At 42.9% G+C, this 22,285-nt stretch overlaps 1 protein-coding gene across 1 annotated transcript in view; it reads left to right on the top strand.

Moving 5' to 3' along the window:
• The window catches only part of FBLN5 (fibulin 5), a 74,533-nt gene that overhangs the window by 32,580 nt on the left and 19,668 nt on the right, over positions 1–22,285 (top strand). Inside the window, exons 5-8 of the mRNA XM_005285410.5 lie at positions 5,043–5,165; positions 10,440–10,556; positions 11,927–12,046; positions 16,474–16,596. Coding sequence (XP_005285467.1) covers positions 5,043–5,165; positions 10,440–10,556; positions 11,927–12,046; positions 16,474–16,596 — 483 coding nt within the window. The remainder of the gene's footprint in view (positions 1–5,042; positions 5,166–10,439; positions 10,557–11,926; positions 12,047–16,473; positions 16,597–22,285) is intronic.

Genomic DNA, 22,285 nt, shown 5'->3' with positions numbered 1-22,285 from the left:
GCATATGTCTGTGTTAACACGGGTTGTTCCATGAGCTCACCTTACCAAGCAGTCTGTATAACTGACCTGGCCCTACCATTATTACTACTACACCAATTTGTGTCATTGGCCTTTTACCAGTGATTTAATATTTTCTTCCAGATCATTAATAAAGTTGTTAAGTAACACTTCACAAGAAACACTCCCACTGGCTGATGATTCACCATTTACAATTATTTTGAGATCTGTCAGTTAACTAGTTTTTAATCCATTTAATATGGGCTACTTTGATTTTGTGTAATGCTAAACTGATATTATCCTATTCTCCCTGACTCCCTTATCAGGGGTTTTCTCTCTATGCTGTGGTGTCTTGTTATATTGTTGTTACAAGTGATCCTGGACCCAATCCTGTGTTCTTTGTGCACCTGAGGCCATAGAAATGAAAATAATCATCATGCATTCTGTTGAGGAGTAGCATCATTAGGGAGGGATGGTACCAGCTTCCTGTTTGATTGCTATGTTTTCCTTTTTATATTTACAACATATTTTTTTACATGTTTGCATGCATTGCTTTTTTTAATAAAAACCCAGTGAGTTAATGTTCATTTGAATGATGGAAGTGAATACATCATTTTATTCATTATATTATAATGTTGTTGATTTCCAAGGTACCAATCCTCACAGCAGCCCGGGGCTGGATTCACAAAGGGGACTTAGGCACTGCAACGCTCAGTGTCTCACCACCTAACTCTTTAGAGACTTTGCTGCCCAGTGTAATCCCTGGCCCTGAGTTACATGCCCAAACTCCCCTAGACAATGCATGGGGAGAGTTAGGTGCCTAAGAAAGGGATTCTCAGAAGCCAGCACACATTGAGCAGAGAACTGCCTAAGCTGATCCAGGAGTAAAACGCAGAGGATTGGGGCAGGATTTAAGGTCCAGATCCACAAAGGGACTTAGACACCTAACTTCCATGATCTGGGCCTTAGGCGCCTGTCTCTGGTCAGAGTTCTCCTGGAGTTAGGCACCTAAGCCAGGTCAGTCCTTTCCTGTGAAAAACCAGAGACACCCTCATTTACAGTTCGATCCTGCACTCTGATGCATCACTTGCATTGCCACTTACCACCATTTTTTGAGACACATGAGAGAGAGTGCAGTCTAAGCAAAAGGACTGAGAGCAAGGAACTTCTGAGTCCTGATCCCAGTTCTGTCTGTGTGATTCTTCAACTGCTCAGCCTCAATTTTTCCATTTGTAAAATGGGGATAGTAACGTTTATCCATCTTACTGGGTTCTCTGAGGATTATCACTATAATTAGTATTACAGTATCACTTAGAGGGGCCATTCAAAAGCAAACCTCATTGTACATAGGTGCTGAACAGAGGGGGAGAGAATTCCTGCCCTAAAAAGCTTGCAGTGTAAACAAACAAGAGAGACAAGTTGTGTGTGAGAGGAAATATTACTAGCCTCACTTTACAAATGGGAAGTGAAGCCCAGAGAGATTCAGGCCCAGATCCTCAAAGGTATTTAGGCATCTAACATCCATTGAAATCAATGCACATTAGATGCCCAATTACCTTTGAGGATGGGGCCTAAATAAGTTGACCAAAATAACAAGGGAACTGCACTAAAGCAAGTCCCAGTCCAGTGGTTTAACCACAAAACTCACCACCCCCGCATTAAGTAGGTCATACTTTATGAAGTATCTTGAAAGGAAAATCACTAGCAAAGCGATAAGTATTATTGATGCTATATATATCATGGTGTGTGGAGATAGCAGGAAAAAGCCCAGGGAGCACGCACCTAGCCCTTTGTCCTTGTATTGAGAATGGGATAGAAATGACATGCTCTCCAACTAGAAAAGGAAGTGACTTTCACAGAATGCGCTACAGTTATATGACTTTTACTTTTAATTTTCCACTGTACCAAAGGATGCCAAAGAATGTTCTTGGCATGGTTGAATGTATTTTTCCTGCAGGTATTTAAGTCCAATGTATTCAGTATGGGCAACCTGTCTATGGGTCACTGTTTTATAGGTAGTTTTTGCCCCGGTTGGTTTGCTTTTTCCCTATTAAATGTTTAATTTCATCTTTATCAGAGCACCAATCTGAGAGATGATATGGAGTTCTCACTGCCTGTGCCTCTGTGCTAACAGGAAGGCTGGGAACAGGCGGCAGCTGCTGCAGTGCTGCCAGTCCCTCTGCACCTGCCATCTCCCTGCCCCATCTTCTTTCAAGGATATAGGCAAAGGTTACTAAATTCCTGGGCAGATATTTTTCCCAGGGTATAACTGTCATCCATCACTTAACAAGCCAACGCCATGTAAATACAGGCTGGCAGACATGAGCATTACATATTATACTGGAATTACTCTATGTATTTGAACTGAGAAGGCAACTTGCCAAATAATATTTATTTTATTCCACTGACTGGGGCTTTCAAAGTTTTAAATGTGCATCATTGGTGGGGCTTGCCCTGGAGGAAGCCAGCCAATGAGGTGGAACATAAAGGTTGAATGTTTATATTAAGACCTAATCCAGGGCTATGAAGCTGCCCATAATGTTTACAGTTTTCATGGGCCATTATGTTGCTGCCCCATGCAGTTCATACCAGCCTTACCATGCAAGTCAATCAGGTGACCCCCATGGGTAGCAAAATGTTTTGGGTGGGTGACTGCACACTAGTAGAAGTGGAAAATGGCCAGTTTTCCTAAGGTGGCAAAAGCATTGCTTGTAGCCCTCGTTGTCCAAATTTTGCTTTCAAATGGAAATAGAGGTTGAATTGTCTCCTCTACCTGGGCGGAAGACTATGGTTTGAAAGTAAGCTAAGGACTCTTCCCAGTAGGTAGTGGAGACAGACAACAGCAGTGATGCCTTCATTTCTAGAAATAGGTACATTCCATGTAACTCTTTAGCAGTCTCCTCACAAGGCCAACGCATAGAGCAGAGCTGATTTCAGAGCAGCCCACTGCTTTAGGTGAAGGTAAGTCTTATACCTGCTTCAAGTACCTGAGTTTAGAGGGGTAGGGGAGCTACTGTGCATAAAGAATGAAGAGAAAACAGTGAAGGAAGGTCAATACTCTTCAAACACTATTTGCACCACATAATACCTTGAGATCCTCCTCCTGCCCACACTTTGGACCAAACGGTGCCTCTGCCATTAATGGCACTGGGAGTTGTGAGCATGGAATGAGGGCATGGCCTGAATGCAGCCTTTTGTAAGGTGCAGGTCCAAGCCCCGCCAAGAACTTGGGCAACAGCAGTCATGGCTGGTAGGGTCCCACGTTCCTGCATTTAAAATAAAAAGCATAAGTAAAAAACTGAATGCATTTTGATGAAAAACACATTACCATAATTGTTACCTGTTATCTGTATTTGGCTGGTACCCACAATGTGCAGTCTACATGCAGAGGAATATACAAGCTCTACCCCCAAGGGTTTTCAGTATACTAAGACAAATAACATATGACAGCTGTGGAAAGTGTGATCCCCAGCTTACAAGCAGATTTCAGTCATGACACAACAATGTTGGGGTTAACAAAACAGCAAGGTAGGGTTTGAGGGAGTAGCATCAATATGATGACATGATAACTCAGCAAAGGCCAGTGCACAGTATGATGGAATCAAGAATAATTTTAAAATCATCAATAAAACATAGATATCTAAGTTGGCTGAAAGAATCTCACTATTTATCATCTGACTATTCCATTTCTGACCTCTAGAGCCAAACGCAATGCCAGAAACACTGGGAAAGATATTGGACAAGGAGGGATTCAAATTGAACTTATGACTCCAAAAGGCATTTTTAATCAACCTTCTTCTTTGTATGGCTGATGTAGAGCAAGAACTATAATTTTACATTCAGATGGTTAAGCCAGATAATTGCGTCAAGATTAGTGGAGGGTATCGCTGTGATGCCGCCTTCGTATTTGTGAATCAGGCATTGAGTTGTTATATGTTCCATGGTCTGTTCTGGGTGACCACAGTTGCACACTGGAGAGTCTTTAATTTTCCATTTGTGCGGCAAGTATCTGCATCTGCCATGGTTTGTGCAGATGCGGTTTAGGGTTGCCCATGAGCTTCACAGGAAATCAAAGCCACAGATCTTCTGCATTGGGTATTTCACAGGGTGTTTGTAACTTCTTGTGAACTCTATTTGACTTTCCAAACTTCAGAGTTGCAATTGCATTGGTGAAGGTTAAACACATGGGTCCAAAAGAGCTTCGGGACTTCAAGTGGCAGTGAGGGACATTGTTAAGGCCCTGGTGGATGTGGAGACATGCGTTTTCTATGATCTGCTAGAATTCCCAAAGTGTTGAGGCATTGCAGAGAATGGATTGGGGAGCACCAGCAGCCAAAGTGTTGGGGTCAGCTTGAGGGTTCCAATAATGCAATTTTTAAATCAATTAGGTTACAGTATCTCAGTTTATATGATATCGAATTATTTGCAAACAAATAAAAAAAAAACAAAGAAGGTGGTAATAAAATGCCAAATGCATTGAAATCAGTAGGGCTAGTTAATGTTTTTTGAGTGAAACGTTTTCCTATTAGAAAGGCAAGTGAGTAAAGTAATACCTTTTATTGGACCAACTTCTGTTGGTGAGAGAGAGAAGATTTCGAGCATACACAGAGCTCTTCTTCCTCTTTGAAAATAGGGTTTCACTGAAATTTTCAACAAGAAATCAGGGAAATTGAAATGAAATGTTTTATTTTGGGTAGGTTGATATTAATCTTTGCAATTAAGCCACCAAAAATGTCCGGTGCGATGGAAATTCCATTTTTTTGATCAGCTCTAGAAAACAATCGCTTTTATGGGATTGATCCTGCAGGGATCTGAGCACCTTCTGAGAGGTGTGGAGTACCTTCCCCACTGACTTCAGCACCTCACAACTTGGAGTTTTCTATGGATTTCTGTGCAATGCCTCAAACACTGAGTATGTCCAACTTCCTTTGATTTCTTCTCAGATTCATTCTCTGATATATTTCAAGTGTCCATACAATTAAAATAAACTCAGCATTTGTTTTAATAATTATATAAAGCTTTGTTGCTACATTTCTGTATTTCAGATATTGATGAATGTGCTTCCGAGTCACACCAGTGTAACCCCACCCAGATCTGCATAAACACTGAAGGAGGATACACCTGCTCCTGCACTGAGGGCTATTGGCTCTTAGAAGGCCAGTGTTTAGGTATGTTCTTCTGGAGTGTTGATATATATTCTCTAGAGCAGTGTTTTTCAAACCATGGGTCGCGACCCACTAGCAAGTCGTGGCATGTAAGGCGCTGGGTTACCTTGCTCTGGTCAGCACCGCCGACCGGGATGTTAAAAGTCCTGTCGGTGGTGCTGCCCAGCTAAGGCAGGCTAGTACCTACCTTTTCTGACACCGCGCTGTGCCCCAGAAGCGGCCAGCAGGGGGACCATGGGGCTCCGCGCTCTGCCCCTGCTCAGAGCACCAGCTCCGCATGCCCATTGGCCGGCAACCAGCCATGGGAATTGGGGGGTGGGCGGTGCCTGCGGGCGAGAGTCACACACCTCCGCCCAGGAACCAGACATGCTGCTGGCCACTTCAGGGGCGCAGTGTGGTCTGCGGTACACACTGGCTGTGCTGCTGACCAGGAGCCACCAGAGGTAAGTCTGTGCCCCAATCCCCTTTCCCAGCCCTGAGCCCCCCAAACTTGGAATCCCTTCCTGCACCCCAAACCCCTCATCCCTGGCCCCACCCCAGAGCCTGCACCGCAAACCAGAGCCCTGCCCCCCTCCTGCACCCCAACCCTCTGCCCCAGCCCAGAGTCCTGACCCCCTCACGTATCCTAACCCCCAGCCCTGAGGCCCCCCCCCAAACCCAGAGCCCCTCCCACACCCCAAACCCCTCATACCCCAACTCCGTTGGGTCACAGACATCAACAATTTTTTTCAACTGGGTCCCCAGAAAAAAAGTTTGAAAACCACTGCTCTACAGTGATTCTGGAAAATCAGTGTCCATCTGATTAATACAATTCATTCTAGTCATAATTCTGGTCTCTTTCTGTCTCCCCAATGTTTTGATGATAATTAAAGTTGGATTGTTATCATGGGTCTCCCAAATTCCATAATTTTCGTATTTCTTCTGTGTTCAAAATCTTCCATAGTTTTGGACAATTTAGGATTCTGTTATGTGCATATGGTGGTACAGAACTGAACTGACATCACTGAGAGTCTTTGTCAAATACAGAGCTCACCCTTGGCCTATGTGGAAAACTAACATCTTTCTTATTTGTTAAGTGCCAATAGTATGCTTGGCAAAAAGACTCCCACATGGAACAAAATGGCAATGCCATATGAATGGTATCCATGTTACTGATTTCCACTATGAAAGCAGCCCCTTTTGTATATTCTAGTTCATAAAAATATGACATACCAGCAACACATGTCCTTTCCACATGGTCATAATCCTGACCTACGGCGCTTACATTACTAGAGACCAGGAGCTCAGTAACGATAACATCAAGAAACAGAGCAGTGAACCCACTGGAAAATCTTGGACACAAGCAAACATGTGAGTCTGAAACCAGCGCTGTTTCAGCAGATTCAGAGCTCTTCTCTCTGTCAGCTGCAGAGAGTCAATCTCTCAGTGTCTGCAGTGCCCTACAATGTGAAAAACCAAACCCTACCAAATAGCAGCAACAGCAAAGGTGCAAACTCTACCACTTCCCTCACCCACTCCCCTCAATCAGTATCACAGGCACTGACATGGGCTTTAATTTTAGGCCAAGTCATATAAGTCAGAGACATGACTGAATGTGTTTTTAGTGTTCTTGTTACACTCTCTTCCTGCTTTTTTTCCCTCTCAGCACAGGCTGTTTGCCCATCTGTTCTCCAAAATGGGACTTCAGTGTCACACCACCTCAGCTGGAAGGAGAATGGGATTTCCCTGCTCATTTTCCTTGGAATTTGTCCTTGGAATTTATTTCTCATCTCCTCCTCCTGTCTAGCAATTGGAATGGAGGATTGCATGGCTGCTTTTTTAACTTCTGCTAAAAGCTGCTGTGTAACTCACCTGGGGGTGATATGAAGTTATCAAGTCCCCTGCACCTTTAATTCTAGAGCAGGTTCCTGTAACTGCTATTCTCCTAGAGACCTGGGAAAGAGAAGGCGTAGTGATAAATTCTCTGGTTTAGTAAGGGCCACAGAAAACCCTATGTTCAGTGGCAATTGAGTCATTCTGCCTCCTGGGGTAGAAGATGTCACAGATAGGTCATTCAGGAAGCCTATGCACTTTCTGTGTGACTCCAGACTCCACAGAGGTGTGACTCCTCAGCATGCCTCTTGAGGTGGGGAGTTTGGGCTAGTGAGTGATCTGTGATATTATGGATGCACTGGGTTAATCTTGTGCATGGGGTTGTGTGTGTGTGTTCTGCACCATGCCCTGGTATGTGATGATCCCCATGTAGTTCCCTTGTGCACAACCCAAGTACATGAGCTATGTGCAGGAACCAGGATTTGGCCCCGAGTCAGAATTCAAGCACTTTGATGCTTGGTGTAAGTATCAGAGACCCATAGTTGTTGCCCTGCTGAGCTGAGTTTGCCCAAGAGTATCTGTTTATGCTATTTTAAAGAGACAATAACATCTCAATGGTTGATTTAGGTAACTGTGAGTAAGGGTGGGGAAGATCACCACAAAGCAATGCAGAGATGTAAGAAGAAAAGCTGTGCTGAAAAAACTCCTCCGCATTTTTCCAAAAATGTCAAAGAGTCTTCTCAGTTCTCTGCTTTTCCACAGGCCCTGGAGAATCCATTTCCACTGGGCACATGGCAAAAAAAAAAAAAAAAAAAAAAAGATAATGTAAAAGTATTTGGAGGGCTGGGTTGAGTTTACAAAGGCAGTCTCTGTTGGTACATTTCTTCACTGTTAGTAAGAACAGCACATCTGTCTAACCAAATTGTTGTTGTTGTTGCTATTTAATATTTAGCCTGTAAGTGCCAGCACAGTAGTTACACAGTGGTGCCAAGAGGAGCCAGTCAGGAAAAGGGTTCCTACAAAAACAAAGTCCCTGGCTTGGAGATTTTATAATTGTAGGTCCTGATCCTGCAAAGACTTAAGCATGTACTACATTTTCAGTGCTGTGAGTGGTGCCACTGAGGAGAACAGAAGTACTCACCTGCTTAAAGTTGAGAATGTGTATAAAACTTTGCAGGATTAGGGCTTAACCTATCTATCTAGACGTTTGTATGACACACCTGTCACTGGTATGTGGGTCATCTTGGTATTGGACTAAAACAGAAAATAAATCTATTAAAGGTGAAAATCAGTGCCCCTTAATACTTTTAAACATATTTCCATTACTTTTGCCCTGTTTAACCTAGCTTCCTGAGCCATTTCTTTGACAAAATTGCCACTCAAACCCAAAAACTTAAACCTGATAAAGCTAGCTAGTAGCTACCCAGTGTTGTCCATTCTTCATGGTAATATAAAATCACCTAAACAATTCAAATATTCTGTTGGATAAAATAGTCTTTAACACCTAATTTCTGCTTTAAAATCCAAACCAGGAACATAACCAATTTGAAGTAAGACGTCAGAGAATGCCTATATTATGCCAAAAAGTACATGATAAATGACAAACAATGAACTGCAATTTGTGCATTTGTGTGTGACAGACAAAACTGAAACTATCAATATTCTGATTTTCACGTGTGTTGGAGCTTCTGGAGATACTTCTGATATAACTGACACCATAAATGGCAAATCCTGCTTTCCTTACTCACTCTAGTAAACAGATGGAAGACAATAAGTCTAATTGGCTTATGCCAGTGGAACTCCATTCACATCAAAGGAGTTTCACCAGCATGGAACTGGTATGGCTGAGAGAAGACTCAGGCCCAGTGGATATACCCTTGTGAGTAAGGGGAGCAAGAGTCAACCAAGAAAATCAAATTCAGAAAATGCAGCTTTCAAAAGTTGCGGGAAACATATGTCCTGATTTTCAGAGGTGGTCAGCACCACAATTTCCACTGAACTCCATGAATGCTGCAGGTTCTCATCGCCACTGGTCATTCAGCCAAGAATCATCCCCTCACTCAAGGAAGTGTTTGTTTGACTGGTTTTCTATGTCTACCTTAGTGATTCACTGGCTGGATGTTATCACTTAATATTCCACCGGAGTGTCTTAGGGATGCAGTTTTGAGGAAGCTCAGGTCTGGTTCTCCAAGTGCAAATTTGTTAAGCTTTCATCAAACTGAGTTGTTATTTTTCCAGATCACCACAGACTTTTATATAATTATAGTTTTTCCAATCACGGCAGTACTTTCCAGCTCAAAAAAAAAAAAAGAGAGAGAGAGAAAGAGAGAGAGAGAGAGAAGAATGAGTTGCTATTCCAGTAAACCATTCACCCTTGACTTTGTTTACAGGAAGCACTCATATAGGGAACGTCTTCCAATATCGTGTTTCCCATCTGCAGTCACTACAAGGCTTGGGTTGTCACTAGAGATAGAAGTTGAATATCAGTGCAGTATTTGCTCTGAGAGCTTATTTGAATCACCCATAAAGAAAAATCTAAGCAAGGTCATAAACTTTTACTCACTATTGGAAGGATATGAAGTTTTGAGGACAGCCAAAAAACAACCCCATAAATTAGAAGGCAGCTGATCCAAAAGAAAATGAATTGCCACAAAAGAGACAATTCATCAGGTGTTTTATTTCTGCTCTGAAGCAAGGAGTAAAGCTCTTCCTAACTTTCATAATCATGTTTATTAGGTTCCAGTGCCATCAGAGAGTAAATTTACATTATGCTTGTGTCTTTCAATCTTGTCTCTTGCTCATGACAGTCAAATGCAATGATTGTTCATGCTGCAGTTCAACAAAAAAACAGTTATTTTAGCGACGCTATGAATTCCTATATTTTAAAGTTTCCTCATAAGCCAGTGAAAACAGTCCCATAAAAATAGTTTTCAGGGTGATAAAAATATTTAAAGATTGCCACGTCTAAGACTAAAAGCAGCTTTTGGGGCTAAATCCTGCTCACCTTATTATGTGAATAGCCCTGATATATGTGTGTAAGTGACCAGGATTACAACCTAACCATTACAGAAAAACAGTATAATATTTTGTGCTATACTCTAATAGACACAAATCAAGAGTAGCTTCTGATGCCGTGTGACCTGGGCTTTTTGATAATGTAGCACATTGAGCAGAATCATTTACAACTGACTATGGAACCAATCAGCTCCCGTAATTATATTTCAGCTATTTATAACCAAATGTATTGCTGTGTTGTCTTGGGGAGATATGGACTTGAACAACCTTCCATCTGAATGCTTTGGACTTTGGCTGTTCAAGTTCTGGAGTCAGAATATCATATGTTAATCCCTTCCCCCCTCGCTATGAGTAGATTTTAGTCCTATGGTTATATGAGTTTATCTAATGCTATGTATGGCAAGTACAACTACAATCTTGTCTGTACTTCAAATCTTTTTTTATTTTTAGACATAGATGAATGTCGCTATGGTTACTGTCAGCAGCTGTGTGCCAATGTACCTGGTTCCTACTCCTGTACATGCAATCCAGGTTTTACCCTTAATGATGATGGACGATCATGCCAAGGTACTGTATACAAGCAATGACTACTGCAGTGTTGGCCCCAGCCCAGCAAAGCACGTAAGCGTGTGTGTAACTTTAAGAACATGAATATCCTGCTGAGTTCACGTGTGTTACACTGTCTGTTATAGGGTATGGCTACACTTTGAGCTGGAGGAGACACAGCTGTGCTAGCTCTGATTGAGCTAGTGTGCTAAATATAGAGCGTAGCCACTGTGGTGTGAGCAGCTAGCCACCCCAAGTACATCTCTGTCCAAGCTGTTAGGCACATACTCAGGGCAACCTGCCACAACCGCACTCTGTTTTAGCATGCTAGCTCGATCCTGCAGGCATGTCTCCCTGTGCTGGAATTTCAGCTTGCAGGGTAAACGTTCCTGTAAGTATTCATATGGCTTCCATCACTGTAGTATCTGAGCACCTTTTAATCATTACTGTATTTATACTCATGACACCCCTGTGAGGTAGGACAGTACCATTAGCTTCAGTTTCCATATGGAGAACTGACAGAGAGATGAAGTGACTTGCCCAAAATCGCCTAGGAAGTCTGTGGCAGAGCAGGAAATTGAATCCAGGTCTCCCAAGTCCCAGGTTAATGCCCTATTGGACCATTCTTCCTCTCTAATGTGTTTAAGTGCCTTACTGGATCAGAGCCTCTGTGATCTCATGATCAACGTTATATTTCTGTTCTTGAACAGTAAAATACTTCAAAGCAGCTTCTCAGGGAATGGCCCAGCGTTAATGGGATAAAGACACTCCAGCAGTTGCAAGTTTCCTAAAAGGAAAGTCTTTACTTTATGGTAGCCACAGTATTCTATAAGGATCATTTCCTCATTACATCAGCATTCCCTAGATTTATCCTGCTGCTTTTGGCCTGGTCTTGCTCAGATTAAATCAGTCGGAGACTCTTATAATTACTAGATAAACAAGGAAGCATCTGCAGTAAATAGTTTATCCCAGTCTTTCTTGTTATTTTCTGATCTTAGACAGATCAAGCAGCTTTTTCCCCAAGAAGTCTCGGTTGTAAGTGACCCTCTTCCCTCACTAGGGGTAGATTCAAGAGCTGGCAGACTTGTTAAATATGAGATCTCTGATCTCATATTCAATGCTATCTAGTGCCTCAGCAACAGCATTAGGGAAGATGTTCCCAATTGCTTTACATACAGCATGGCCTGTGTTTCCAACCACTTTTTTCATTACAATTATCAGCCTTAAATACCAATAACAATACAAACTGAGTCAAATCTTTGCAAGAGAACCAAACGAAACTGCTGTGCCTGTACTATTAAGTCCTTTCTAATGTTTGATTGTAATAATAATTAATTAGATGCAGTGCCTTGGGAGAAGTCATTGATAAACTGAGTATTGGTTTCCCGTAGATGTGAATGAATGTACAACCCAGAACCCTTGCGTGCAAAACTGCGTCAACACATATGGCTCTTTTCTCTGTCGCTGTGATCCTGGCTATGAACTGGAAGCTGATGGAATTAGCTGCAGCGGTAACTGTCTTCAGTGATTGGGTGCGGGGAGGGGGTTAACTGTATTTAAATCATTTGTTGTAATGTATTATTTTTTATGTGCCTTCCTCTGAAGTTTCAAATATGGTCCACTGTTAGAAGTAGGATATATCTACCTATCCAATCCAGTAGAGCAATTCATCTCTTCCTAATTTCTGTTAAACAGGAGGGTAAAAGCAAGAAACCACACAAAAATCAATGGTGGTGTTTGTTTTTTTCTCATAATGGTTTTAAAGAAATAGATTAAACATTAGAACTGTTCTGTGACAATGGTAAAGAACCACAGAAAAGAGTTGCTTTCTTCTAACACTCACCAAGGAACTTTATTGGCATAAATAAAATAGCATTATTCCAAAATCTACTCTTGCCCTGATACAGCAAATAGCTTACTTTAATTCAACAGGTACTTAAGCACACGTTATCTCTCTTGCCCTGCTTTACTGCAGAACTTTCCCAAACATTTTCCAGCCCTTCCTGCCTGCTACAGATTTAAAGAAACAAGAAACATCCTCATGAGCACTGTTGAATCTAATCAGATAGGAGCGATCCATCCACCATGTAGCAGTATTATTGGAAAATTATTACAACATTGTTCTTTTCCCCTCTCTCGTTTTCCTTTTGTTGTTTTATTTTGCTTAATTGAAAAAGAATAGTTAGGCTTACTTCTTTCGTGAGTGTCCCCACAGTCTGTTTAAATGAGAGAATCCAGCCAATATTTCTTGGAAGGAAAAAACCTCACTGGAAAATATTTGTTTTTTAATTTACACTAAACAGATGTAAAGGGCTGTGTTTGAGAGAAAAAACATGTGACATGCAGTGTATGTTAAGCCATTGTTCTTTGTAAGCCTAATTATAAAGAAAGGGACTCAGGCCCAGATTTTAAAGGTATTTAGGGGTTATTCTGCTCAGCACTGCAATGCGTAACTCAGGAGCCTAAGTCTCACTTTCAAAAGTGAGTTGGGCACTTAGGACCCTGAGTGTCAGTGAACGTCAGTGGGAGTTAGTCTCCTAAATGTCTAAGTCCCTTTTGAAAATGGGACTTAGACCTCGCAATGTTGAATACCTTTAAAATTCTATTCTTATGTCCTTGTTCTGGCAGTGAAATGCTGCCTTGTTCAAACATGCTCATTGGTCCAAATTCTGGCTTTAGCAGGATTACACAAGATGTAAAGCGGTGTCTGTTTTTTCACACTCCCTGTTGATAAAGTAGCTTCATGGCCTGAAGTTAATAACAACAATATCGAGCATGCTCCCTCTATAAACCACTTTATAGATACTTACTCATCCCTACAACACCCTGGTGAGGTAGTTAAATATATTTCCCCTCTCCCCCCCATTTTAAAGATTGGGGAAACCAGACTGAGAGCTGAAGTGATTTGCGCAGGGGAGTCTGTGTCAGAGCTGGGAATAAGTACTCAGGAACTGGCGGCTCAGACTCAAGCCTTTGTTTCTTTGTAAATTAAGTTGTCATGGGATAAGCGGGAAGATCCTTTCATGGATTGAGAACTGGTTAAAAGACAGGGAAAAAAGAGGAGGAATAAATGGTAAATTTTCAGAATGGAGGGGGTAACTAGTGGTGTTCCCCAAGGGTCCGTCCTAGGACCAATCCTATTCAACTTATTCCTAAATGATCTGGAGAAAGGGGTAAACAGTGAGGTGGCAAAGTTTGCAGATGATACTAAACTGCTCAAGATAGTTAAGACCAAAGCAGACTGTGAAGAACTTCAAAAAGATCTCACAAAACTAAGTGATTGCGCAACAAAATGGCAAATGAAATTTAATGTGGATAAATGTAAAGTAATGCACATGGGAAAAATACACATACAATGGTGTCCCTAGCCTCTGTTTGTCAGAGGGTGGAGATGGATGGCAGGAGAGAGATCACTTGATCATTACCTGTTAGGTTCACTCCCTCTGGGGCACCTGGCATTGGTCACTGTCGGTAGACAGGATACTGGGCTGGATGGACCTTTGGTCTGACCCAGTATGGCCGTTCTTATGTTATGTTCTCTTATTAACTAAGCAGGGGAATAAAGAAATGATTAACAGTGACCTTCCTTGCATGTGCTTTCCCCTCAGACATGATTCCATGTGGAACATTGGGGTCCTGCTTTCTCACTTAAACACAAAATTCTGCAAATTATGTTGATTTAGCAAATCAAGAGTAAAAAGAATGAAAACCAGCATTTCTGTTTTTAATCAGAGATTTGAAAGGCTGCTCAGCTTCCCCGTTATTTTAAAGATCTCTAGGCATTTTGGGAGACCTGCACTGAGCTAGGATGATGATATTAAGCCATATTGGAATGCCAGGAAATAACTGACTCAAGGCTGCTGCAGGGGTGGGATGTAGGATTTCTGCTGGGACTGGTGTCACTCTCTTGGAGGGAAGGCTTTGCTTTCCAGAAAAGATTTTTCCCTTTATAAAATAGACTCAAACCCATAGCTCACTGCGAGGGAAGACTCCACACACACACACTCATTACCATTCGTTTGAGGAGAGGCCTTTTACTTCTATGTCTTAGATTAGAGCTAGGTCAGGTCTGTAACATCTGGATAACCAAAACATACCTATGTTCCATGGGTAGTTCTACCTGTGAAGTGAGATATAAGTAAATGGCCAATCACATGGACAATTAGAAACAGGTTTTCTGACAATACAGGAAATAAGAGCAATGTATCCTTTCACTCTCTAGCTTTTCATTCAATGCTACCTCACCTGTAGAGAAAGCTTAATTAAAAAGTTGTGAAGTAACATTTCAGTTTGATGCATTGATGCACCAAACAGAATAGATGACATGGACAGACTCCGTTATTTGCAAAGCTTCTGCTCTACACCCAAATCCTCCCCTTGTACCTGCAGGTTAATGGAGGGTGTACTTCTGCTACTGAGTGCCAGAGCTAAAAAGGTGCTGAATGCCTTCACCTTCAGCTGCCATGAATGGGAAGTGAGGCACTCAGCTCCTTGCAGGAGGAGAGCTAGGTCCCCTATATAGCTGCACAGAGAACTGTCAGCAAGTCATTATGGGCCTGACCCTGTGTTTCTCACCCACCAACGCCCTCCCTCCCCCGAAGTCAACAGGAGCCTTTGAATGTACCAAGCATGCAGGAGTGGGCCCTAAGGTGCGTAAATACTCTGGTGACACAGCAGAATTGATTACACATAGCAAAGAGCTTTAAAAAATTGCACTGATGAAGTCCAACTGCACTCCTGAAGGCAATAGCTAGTTTTGCCATAGTCTTCCAGAAGAATTAACAAAACTGGTTGTATTTTTAAAAATATAGAGAAACCTATTGTAGGCCACCCCACCACTTTGACTCCCATGATCTGCAACATTCAGTCGCATAGTAGAGATGACCCTGAATTAAAATGGCTTAGTAGTCTCGGGGCTACTTGTGGCTGAATGTTCTTCCTTGGTACTGTATTCTAAAAAGTAGCTATTTAAAAATGGCCCCCTGGAGTTCCATGTCTGTCATGACCCAGATCACAGGCGTCAGTTTAAAATTAAAATGATTACAAAAAATGTTATCTGGGGACCTAAGAGTCAAGTTCCTTCCATCATCACCAGTAATAAAGCTTCTGCAGGCCAAACTGTACCCTGAATGACAAGTAACTGACTGGAACTTAAACAATTCTCTTGATGATGCATAAAAAGGAATAAAATCCAGTTCACTCTCTCTTAGCTATGTTGGCTCTGCAGGGCTAACAAGAGTGAGAAACACTACAAATTAATGGAGATATCCCATCTCCTAGAACTGGAAGGGACCTTGAAAGGTCATCGAGTCCAGCCCCCTGCCTTCACTAGCAGGACCAAGTACTGATTTTGCCCCAGATCCCCAAGTGGCCCCCTCAAGGATTGAACTCACAACCCTGGGTTTAGCAGGCCAATGCTCAAACCACTGAGCTATCCCTCCCCCTAAGGTTATTTCAGTTAGTCAAGTAAGCTAGCCTGACGGATTACACACACTGAGCAGGAATATTGAATAGAAAGGTGCCAGTCTACATTTCATTCAGGGTAGAGTCTCACTTTTAGACAGGCTTGCCTACTGGATGGTCTTCTGAGAGTGGGTTTCATTATCATTTATTAATAGTTGTAGGCTGGCTTGATATGGGTGAGGCTTAGTAAAAAATAGTAAATTGGATCATTTTCCTTTTTCAAGTAAAGTAATAATTTACATTCATTCCTAGCTACCATGAGCCATATTCACCCTGGTGTAACTTCAGTAAAATCAGTGGATTTACATCAAAGTTGAATCTGGCTTATTAAACTGAGCTGAATAGCAAACACCATGATCTATAGCTCTATGAATTTTTGTGGTGACAGGCACCGTAGTTAGGACAGAGTTCTGTTCAGGGGAAAGTCCTTTTTACTTTAACACAAAGCACTGTAAACTTCATTCTACCACTGCAGACATGGATGAGTGCAGCTTCTCAGAGTTCCTTTGCCAGCACCAATGTGTGAATGAGCCCGGTTCTTACTACTGTTCCTGCCCCCCTGGCTATGTTCTGCTTGATGATAACAGAAGCTGCCAAGGTAAGAACATTCCAACCATGAATTAAAACCCAACCAAACAGTAAATAGCTCATAGTTCTGGAAAGAAAATTAAGTTGATTCATTGAGAATCAAGACTTGAGATGTTTGCTTGATCTAAGCATTGCAAAAAGTTGGAAATATTATTAGGGGGTGTATTGTGCAGCTATGCTGGTGAGTGCTTACTCCCATGAGTGATCCCATTGAGATCAATGGGGTTATTTGCATGAGTAAGTGCTTGCTATTGTGAGTAAGGGTTGCACAGAAAGGTACCTAATGGTCCAGTTTTGCTCCCCCTGAAGACAGTGGCAAAACACCTACTGACTCCAATGGGGGAAGTGAGGATTGGGTCCACTGAGAGCCCCTACTTTACTCTGGAGCTTTTGAAATGCCATTAACTCATTAAAGTATATTACTGAGTAGAGCTAATTTCAAACCTAAAGCACTGGTCCCTGCATCTATGGGTGTGTCCTGCACTATAGGATCAGAAAGAGATAGCAACTGACTTCCATGACTGTGCCCGGGGCATTTTCTTTTTTATTGTATCTCCATGTATTGTACTGTATGTTCTGCATTAAGCTGTAGCCGTGGTTGTACCATAGCCGCTGGACTCGCTTTTCCCTTTCAATACAGCTTTCTGTCTGCAGCTTCTCAACCAGTTTTAAGCTGGCTGTGAGCATAGGAGCAGTCTGCTCTTTCTTTAATGTCCACCCTCTATAAATTCACTGAAAAAGAAATCCTGCAGGGTTGAGATGTTATGCAGGGTTCATCAATACGGATATTTTTTTTAATCGTCTCAGTAGCAGCATTCATGGAGTCAGGTGTGGTTTGAATTTTTTAATGCCCAAACCCTTCATTCCCCCCAAATGGCACTTCCAATAGCAGAGTGTACCTGGCCCCATGCTGAATAACACTGGATCAGTGCCCTGTGTTCTGAATGTTTCATTTATTAGCTTGCTAATAAGGGCAAGGTTGAGGGGCAAATGGGGACCGTGTATGTCCAACAATTCCCCCAGAAAACTTTGCATTATTGGTATGTGGGCACATTATGCTCCCCTCCCCTCCCCTTTGTCTGTTTAACTTTTAAGATTGTGAGCTCTTTGGGGCAGGGGCCATGACTCCTTTTATATTTGTGCAGTGCCTATCACTGTGAGGGCTCTCCCAGAAACTGAGAAATAAACTATTAATAATATAATGAAACCTGGCTTAAAAGAGGGACTGATGAAAAAATGGTTCTCCTTAGAGTGATTGTCCCTCCGTGTAGTGCACTTCAGGTTGGGCATGAACTCTGTGTACCCGTGACTGGGGAATGGTCTTTAGCAGTGGCTGTGTGGTCTACGTATTCATCCCCACTCTCCTTGTGCACCACCCCAAAGAGATGAGAGGGGCTGCTAGACTGCCACCCTCTTATCTCTTAGTTTGTTACCTCTTAGTTCCTTTTTACTGCTCATGGGCTAGGATGGAGCATCAGTGTCATGCTGACTTCTTCAGATTCTCTCTCTAAATAGTTTTCAAAGTTGTAAGAATTTTCATAGTTAGCTAGTTTTATAGTATAGTTAAGCGATAGATTTAGGGGTCTAGTTCCCTATTTTTGGAAACGTTTTCCAATGGTGGGAAGTCATTGCTGTATACATACTCGCACCCACACCCACCCACCCAATGGTTGTGGGGAGTATGCCAAGAATCCCTGGTTTCAAAAATTTCAATACATGCCCCAAGCCCTTCCTGGTCACGGACTATCACAATATCTGTCTGTACTTCCTGGGGGAAGCCAATGTCCCTTCCAGTATGCCCCTGTGGTATCCGCAGGTCGTTTCTGAGTAGGAAAAAGCAGTCCAGGGAGTTCAGCTCCAAAAGTTCCTCTTTGAGAAGTACATGAAAGTAAGGAGTATGCCCCTGTACATCAACCTGAAGAAGGTAGGATTTGCTCCTCTTCTTTGGTCTCTGGGCAGTTCCAAGACCTCCACCCCTCACCAGCTCAGAAAGGCTCAGGAGAGCAGGGAAGGGAGACGCAAGTGCATTCATAAGGACAAGAGGGAAGATTCCCCATTCAAATCTAAGAAGAGGCAGAAGTCCCTGCCTCATTCCAAGTCACTGGGAGATTTCTACTTCAGAGCAGGACCATACAATACTGAGAAGGAACAGACTGGGACTTCTTCAAAGGGCAAAACTGCAGCACTTTCCAGTATTGGGGACTGCTTCTTCAACACCGAAACCCTCGTTGGTACCGTCAGATTTAGTGACCTCTACTTCAGTGATCTGAGCTGTGGAGACATCCCCATCAACTCTGTCTGGCTTTCTGATTCCAGAAAATCTTCTGCTATTCCTAGAACTGGAAAAAGAAGAACAGGAGTACTTGTGGCACCGTAGAGACTAACAAATTTATTAGAGCATAAGCTTTCGTGGACTACAGCCCACTTCTTCGGATGCATATAGAATGGAACATATATTGAGGAGATATATATACACACATACAGAGAGCATAAACAGGTGGGAGTTGTCTTACCAACTCTGAGAGGCCAATTAATTAAGAGGAAAAAAAAAAAACTTTTGAAGTGATAATCAAGCTAGCCCAGTACAGACAGTTTGATAAGAAGTGTGAGAATACTTACAAGGGGAGATAGATTCAATGTTTGTAATGGCTCAGCCATTCCCAGTCCTTATTCAAACCGGAGTTGATTGTGTCTAGTTTGCATATCAATTCTAGCTCAGCAGTCTCTCGTTGGAGTCTGTTTTTGAAGTTTTTCTGTTGTAATATAGCCACCCGCAGGTCTGTCACTGAATGACCAGACAGGTTAAAGTGTTCTCCCACTGGTTTTTGAGTATTTTGATTCCTGATGTCAGATTTGTGTCCATTAATTCTTTTGCGTAGAGACTGTCCGGTTTGGCCAATGTACATGGCAGAGGGGCATTGCTGGCACATGATGGCATATATCACATTGGTAGATGTGCAGGTGAACGAGCCCCTGATGGTATGGCTGATGTGATTAGGTCCTATGATGATGTCACTTGAATAGATATGTGGACAGAGTTGGCATCGGGGTTTGTTACAAGGATAGGTTCCTGGGTTAGTGGTTTTGTTCAGTGATGTGTGGTTGCTGGTGAGTATTTGCTTTAGGTTGGGGGGTTGTCTGTAAGCGAGGACAGGAGTCACTCCTCCTTTCCAGATCTCAATACCTTGCACCAAGACTTCAACTGGTGCCAATATTTCTGTGGTACCACTTTCCAATCCCCACCAACAAGTTGGGTTGAGGCAGACTATCTCCGATACCATCAATGAGTAAAGGCAGATCCCTCCCACCTCCTGCAATATGAAGAGCCTCCCTTTCTGGATCTGAGGTCAGAATCCTCAAAGTCAGAAGAGGACTACAGCAGACACCTGTCCCAGACTATGTCCCTAAGGACTCCTAAAGAGCATTGAGCCCTGATAAAATAATGAGAGTCTCCACACTATCTCACTACTCTTCTACTAGAGGATACCCTCTCCCCCATATACTCACTGGTACCCAGCACTTCAGCGCCATTATTGAGGGGCTACAATGTTGCGCAGTAATGGTATTGAGTCTCAAGGCTCTTCTGGGACCATCATACAATATACGCACCTTAAGACACAAGGGACCCAAAGAGATAAGGGATCCCAGGGTGGAGGAAGTGCCTCCTTAGCCTCCTCAAGAGCCTCAACTCCAGCAGCAGGAGGATGAAGAGCATCATAAGGAGGATTTTGTGCCTGTAACCTTGTCGTCCTCTTCCCCAGATGATGCTGTGATTACAGTTTCCCCTATGCACCCCAATTATACAAAGGCCTTCCAAGACTTACTCGAGAGTGGCCTGTCCAGGAAGCACCACGCAAACTGCTAGACATTTTGCATAGATTGGACCGGAGTGGTGGTGCTCCCTATTAAAGATGCAATCCTCGAATCCTCCAGGACTCTCTGGCAGACAACCACCACAATCCCACCAGTGTCCAAACAGGCTGAGGAGAGGTATTTAGTACCTGCAAAAGGGTCACAGTAGTTATTTTCTCACTGGCCTCCCAAATTGTTGGTAGTTTCAACAGCCACTGAGCATAGTCGACAGAGACAGGCTTAGTCAGTGCTGCATGAGAAAGAAGCAAAGAGGCTTGACCTCTTTGGCAGAAAGGCACATTCCTTGGCCTCTTTGCAATTCCAAGTCTCAAAGTGCCAAGCTCTAATGGTCAAATATGATTTTACTATTTATGACAAGCTAACCAGCTTATGGTGCTTCAGGATATTAGAGACCACTTCCAGACCCTACTTGATGAAGGAGAGCTGGTAAAAAGATTGGCACTCCAGATGACCTTAGACGCAGCGGACATGGTGGAGAGATTCATGGCCACTATTGCCATGATGAGACACTCATTGTGCGCTCCTCGGGAGTCCCAAAGGAAGTTCAATGCTGAGGCATTTTCCATTTGAGTGTGACACTCTATTCAGTGCTAAGACAGATGAGTCTCTCAGTTTGTTGAAAGACCCCCAGAGCCACACTTCGATTGCTGGGTATTTATACATGTGCAGTGAAGAAGAAACCCAGTGAGCCACAATTCTGATGACCAACCCCACCTGCCTTTTATCACTAGTGGGAGTATGAACCACCACACAAGCAGCAGGGAACACACAAAAAGGGTGCCCAAGGTCAACTATCTTCCACCATCTAGACTGGTATTTTGACAGGACCTGCAAAAGCCAGACACTAACTGTCCCTCCAGATCTGCACAACCTCTCAGATCTTTCCCTCTCTTTGGAGGCTGACTTTCCCACTATCTACCTGGACAGAAATCACAATGGACAGATGGGTCCTAGAGGTTGTCTCCTTGAGATTCACTATTTAGTTCTCTTTCCTCCCCAACTGCCCTCCCTGACCTCTTTCAAGCATATTCTCACAAGAACATGGACTGTCAGACTTTGGACCTTCCCACATCATCAACATAAAGCACAAGCACATTCTTCTGCAGGAGATTGTCACACCTTGAACTGGAGGCAATAGAACTAATATCTCCAACAGCAAGGAGAAAGGGATTGTCTGCTCAAGGTATTTCCTCATTCCCAAGAAAACTGGGGGATAGAGACCCACTCTGGACCACAGGGAATGAACAAGTTCATTCACCACCTAAAATTCAGAATGGTGACCCTATTGTCCCTTTTCCTGGTGCTAGATCCAGACAACTGGTTCATTCCCGTCGGTCTCAAGGATGCCTGCATTCATACAGACATTCATCCAGCCCAATGTAGATTCCTGAGAGTTGTGGCCAGTCAACACCACTACCAGAGATCTCCCCTTTGGGATCTTGATAGAACCTAGAGTTTTCACCAAGGTACCTTCACTGGTAGCAGCTCACTTTCATCTGCAAGGAATGACAGTTTACCCTTACTTAGATGACTGGCTCCTGAAAGGACAATCTTACAGGGAAACATGAGAAGCAACTGCCATGCTTCTACATCTGTCTGAGAGGCTGGGCCTCAGAGTGAACCTGGAGAAGTCCACCTTGCAACCCTCACAGTCGATGGAGCTTATCAGGGTCAGGCTGGATGCTGTTACAACCAGGGCATACTTACCAGATGACCATTTCCTCTCCATCACCAGGCTCATACCGCAGATCTGTTTGAGCCCCAGAACATCCAGACAAATCCTGCTCGTCACTGTTGAGTCATATGGCCACAAGTACTTATGTGTA

This window comes from Chrysemys picta, chromosome 4 (genome assembly GCF_011386835.1).
Source record: "Chrysemys picta bellii isolate R12L10 chromosome 4, ASM1138683v2, whole genome shotgun sequence".
In the NCBI taxonomy this organism is placed as follows: domain Eukaryota; kingdom Metazoa; phylum Chordata; order Testudines; family Emydidae; genus Chrysemys; species Chrysemys picta.
Note: the sequence above shows the minus strand (reverse complement) of the source record. Positions and strands in the feature narration are given on the sequence as shown.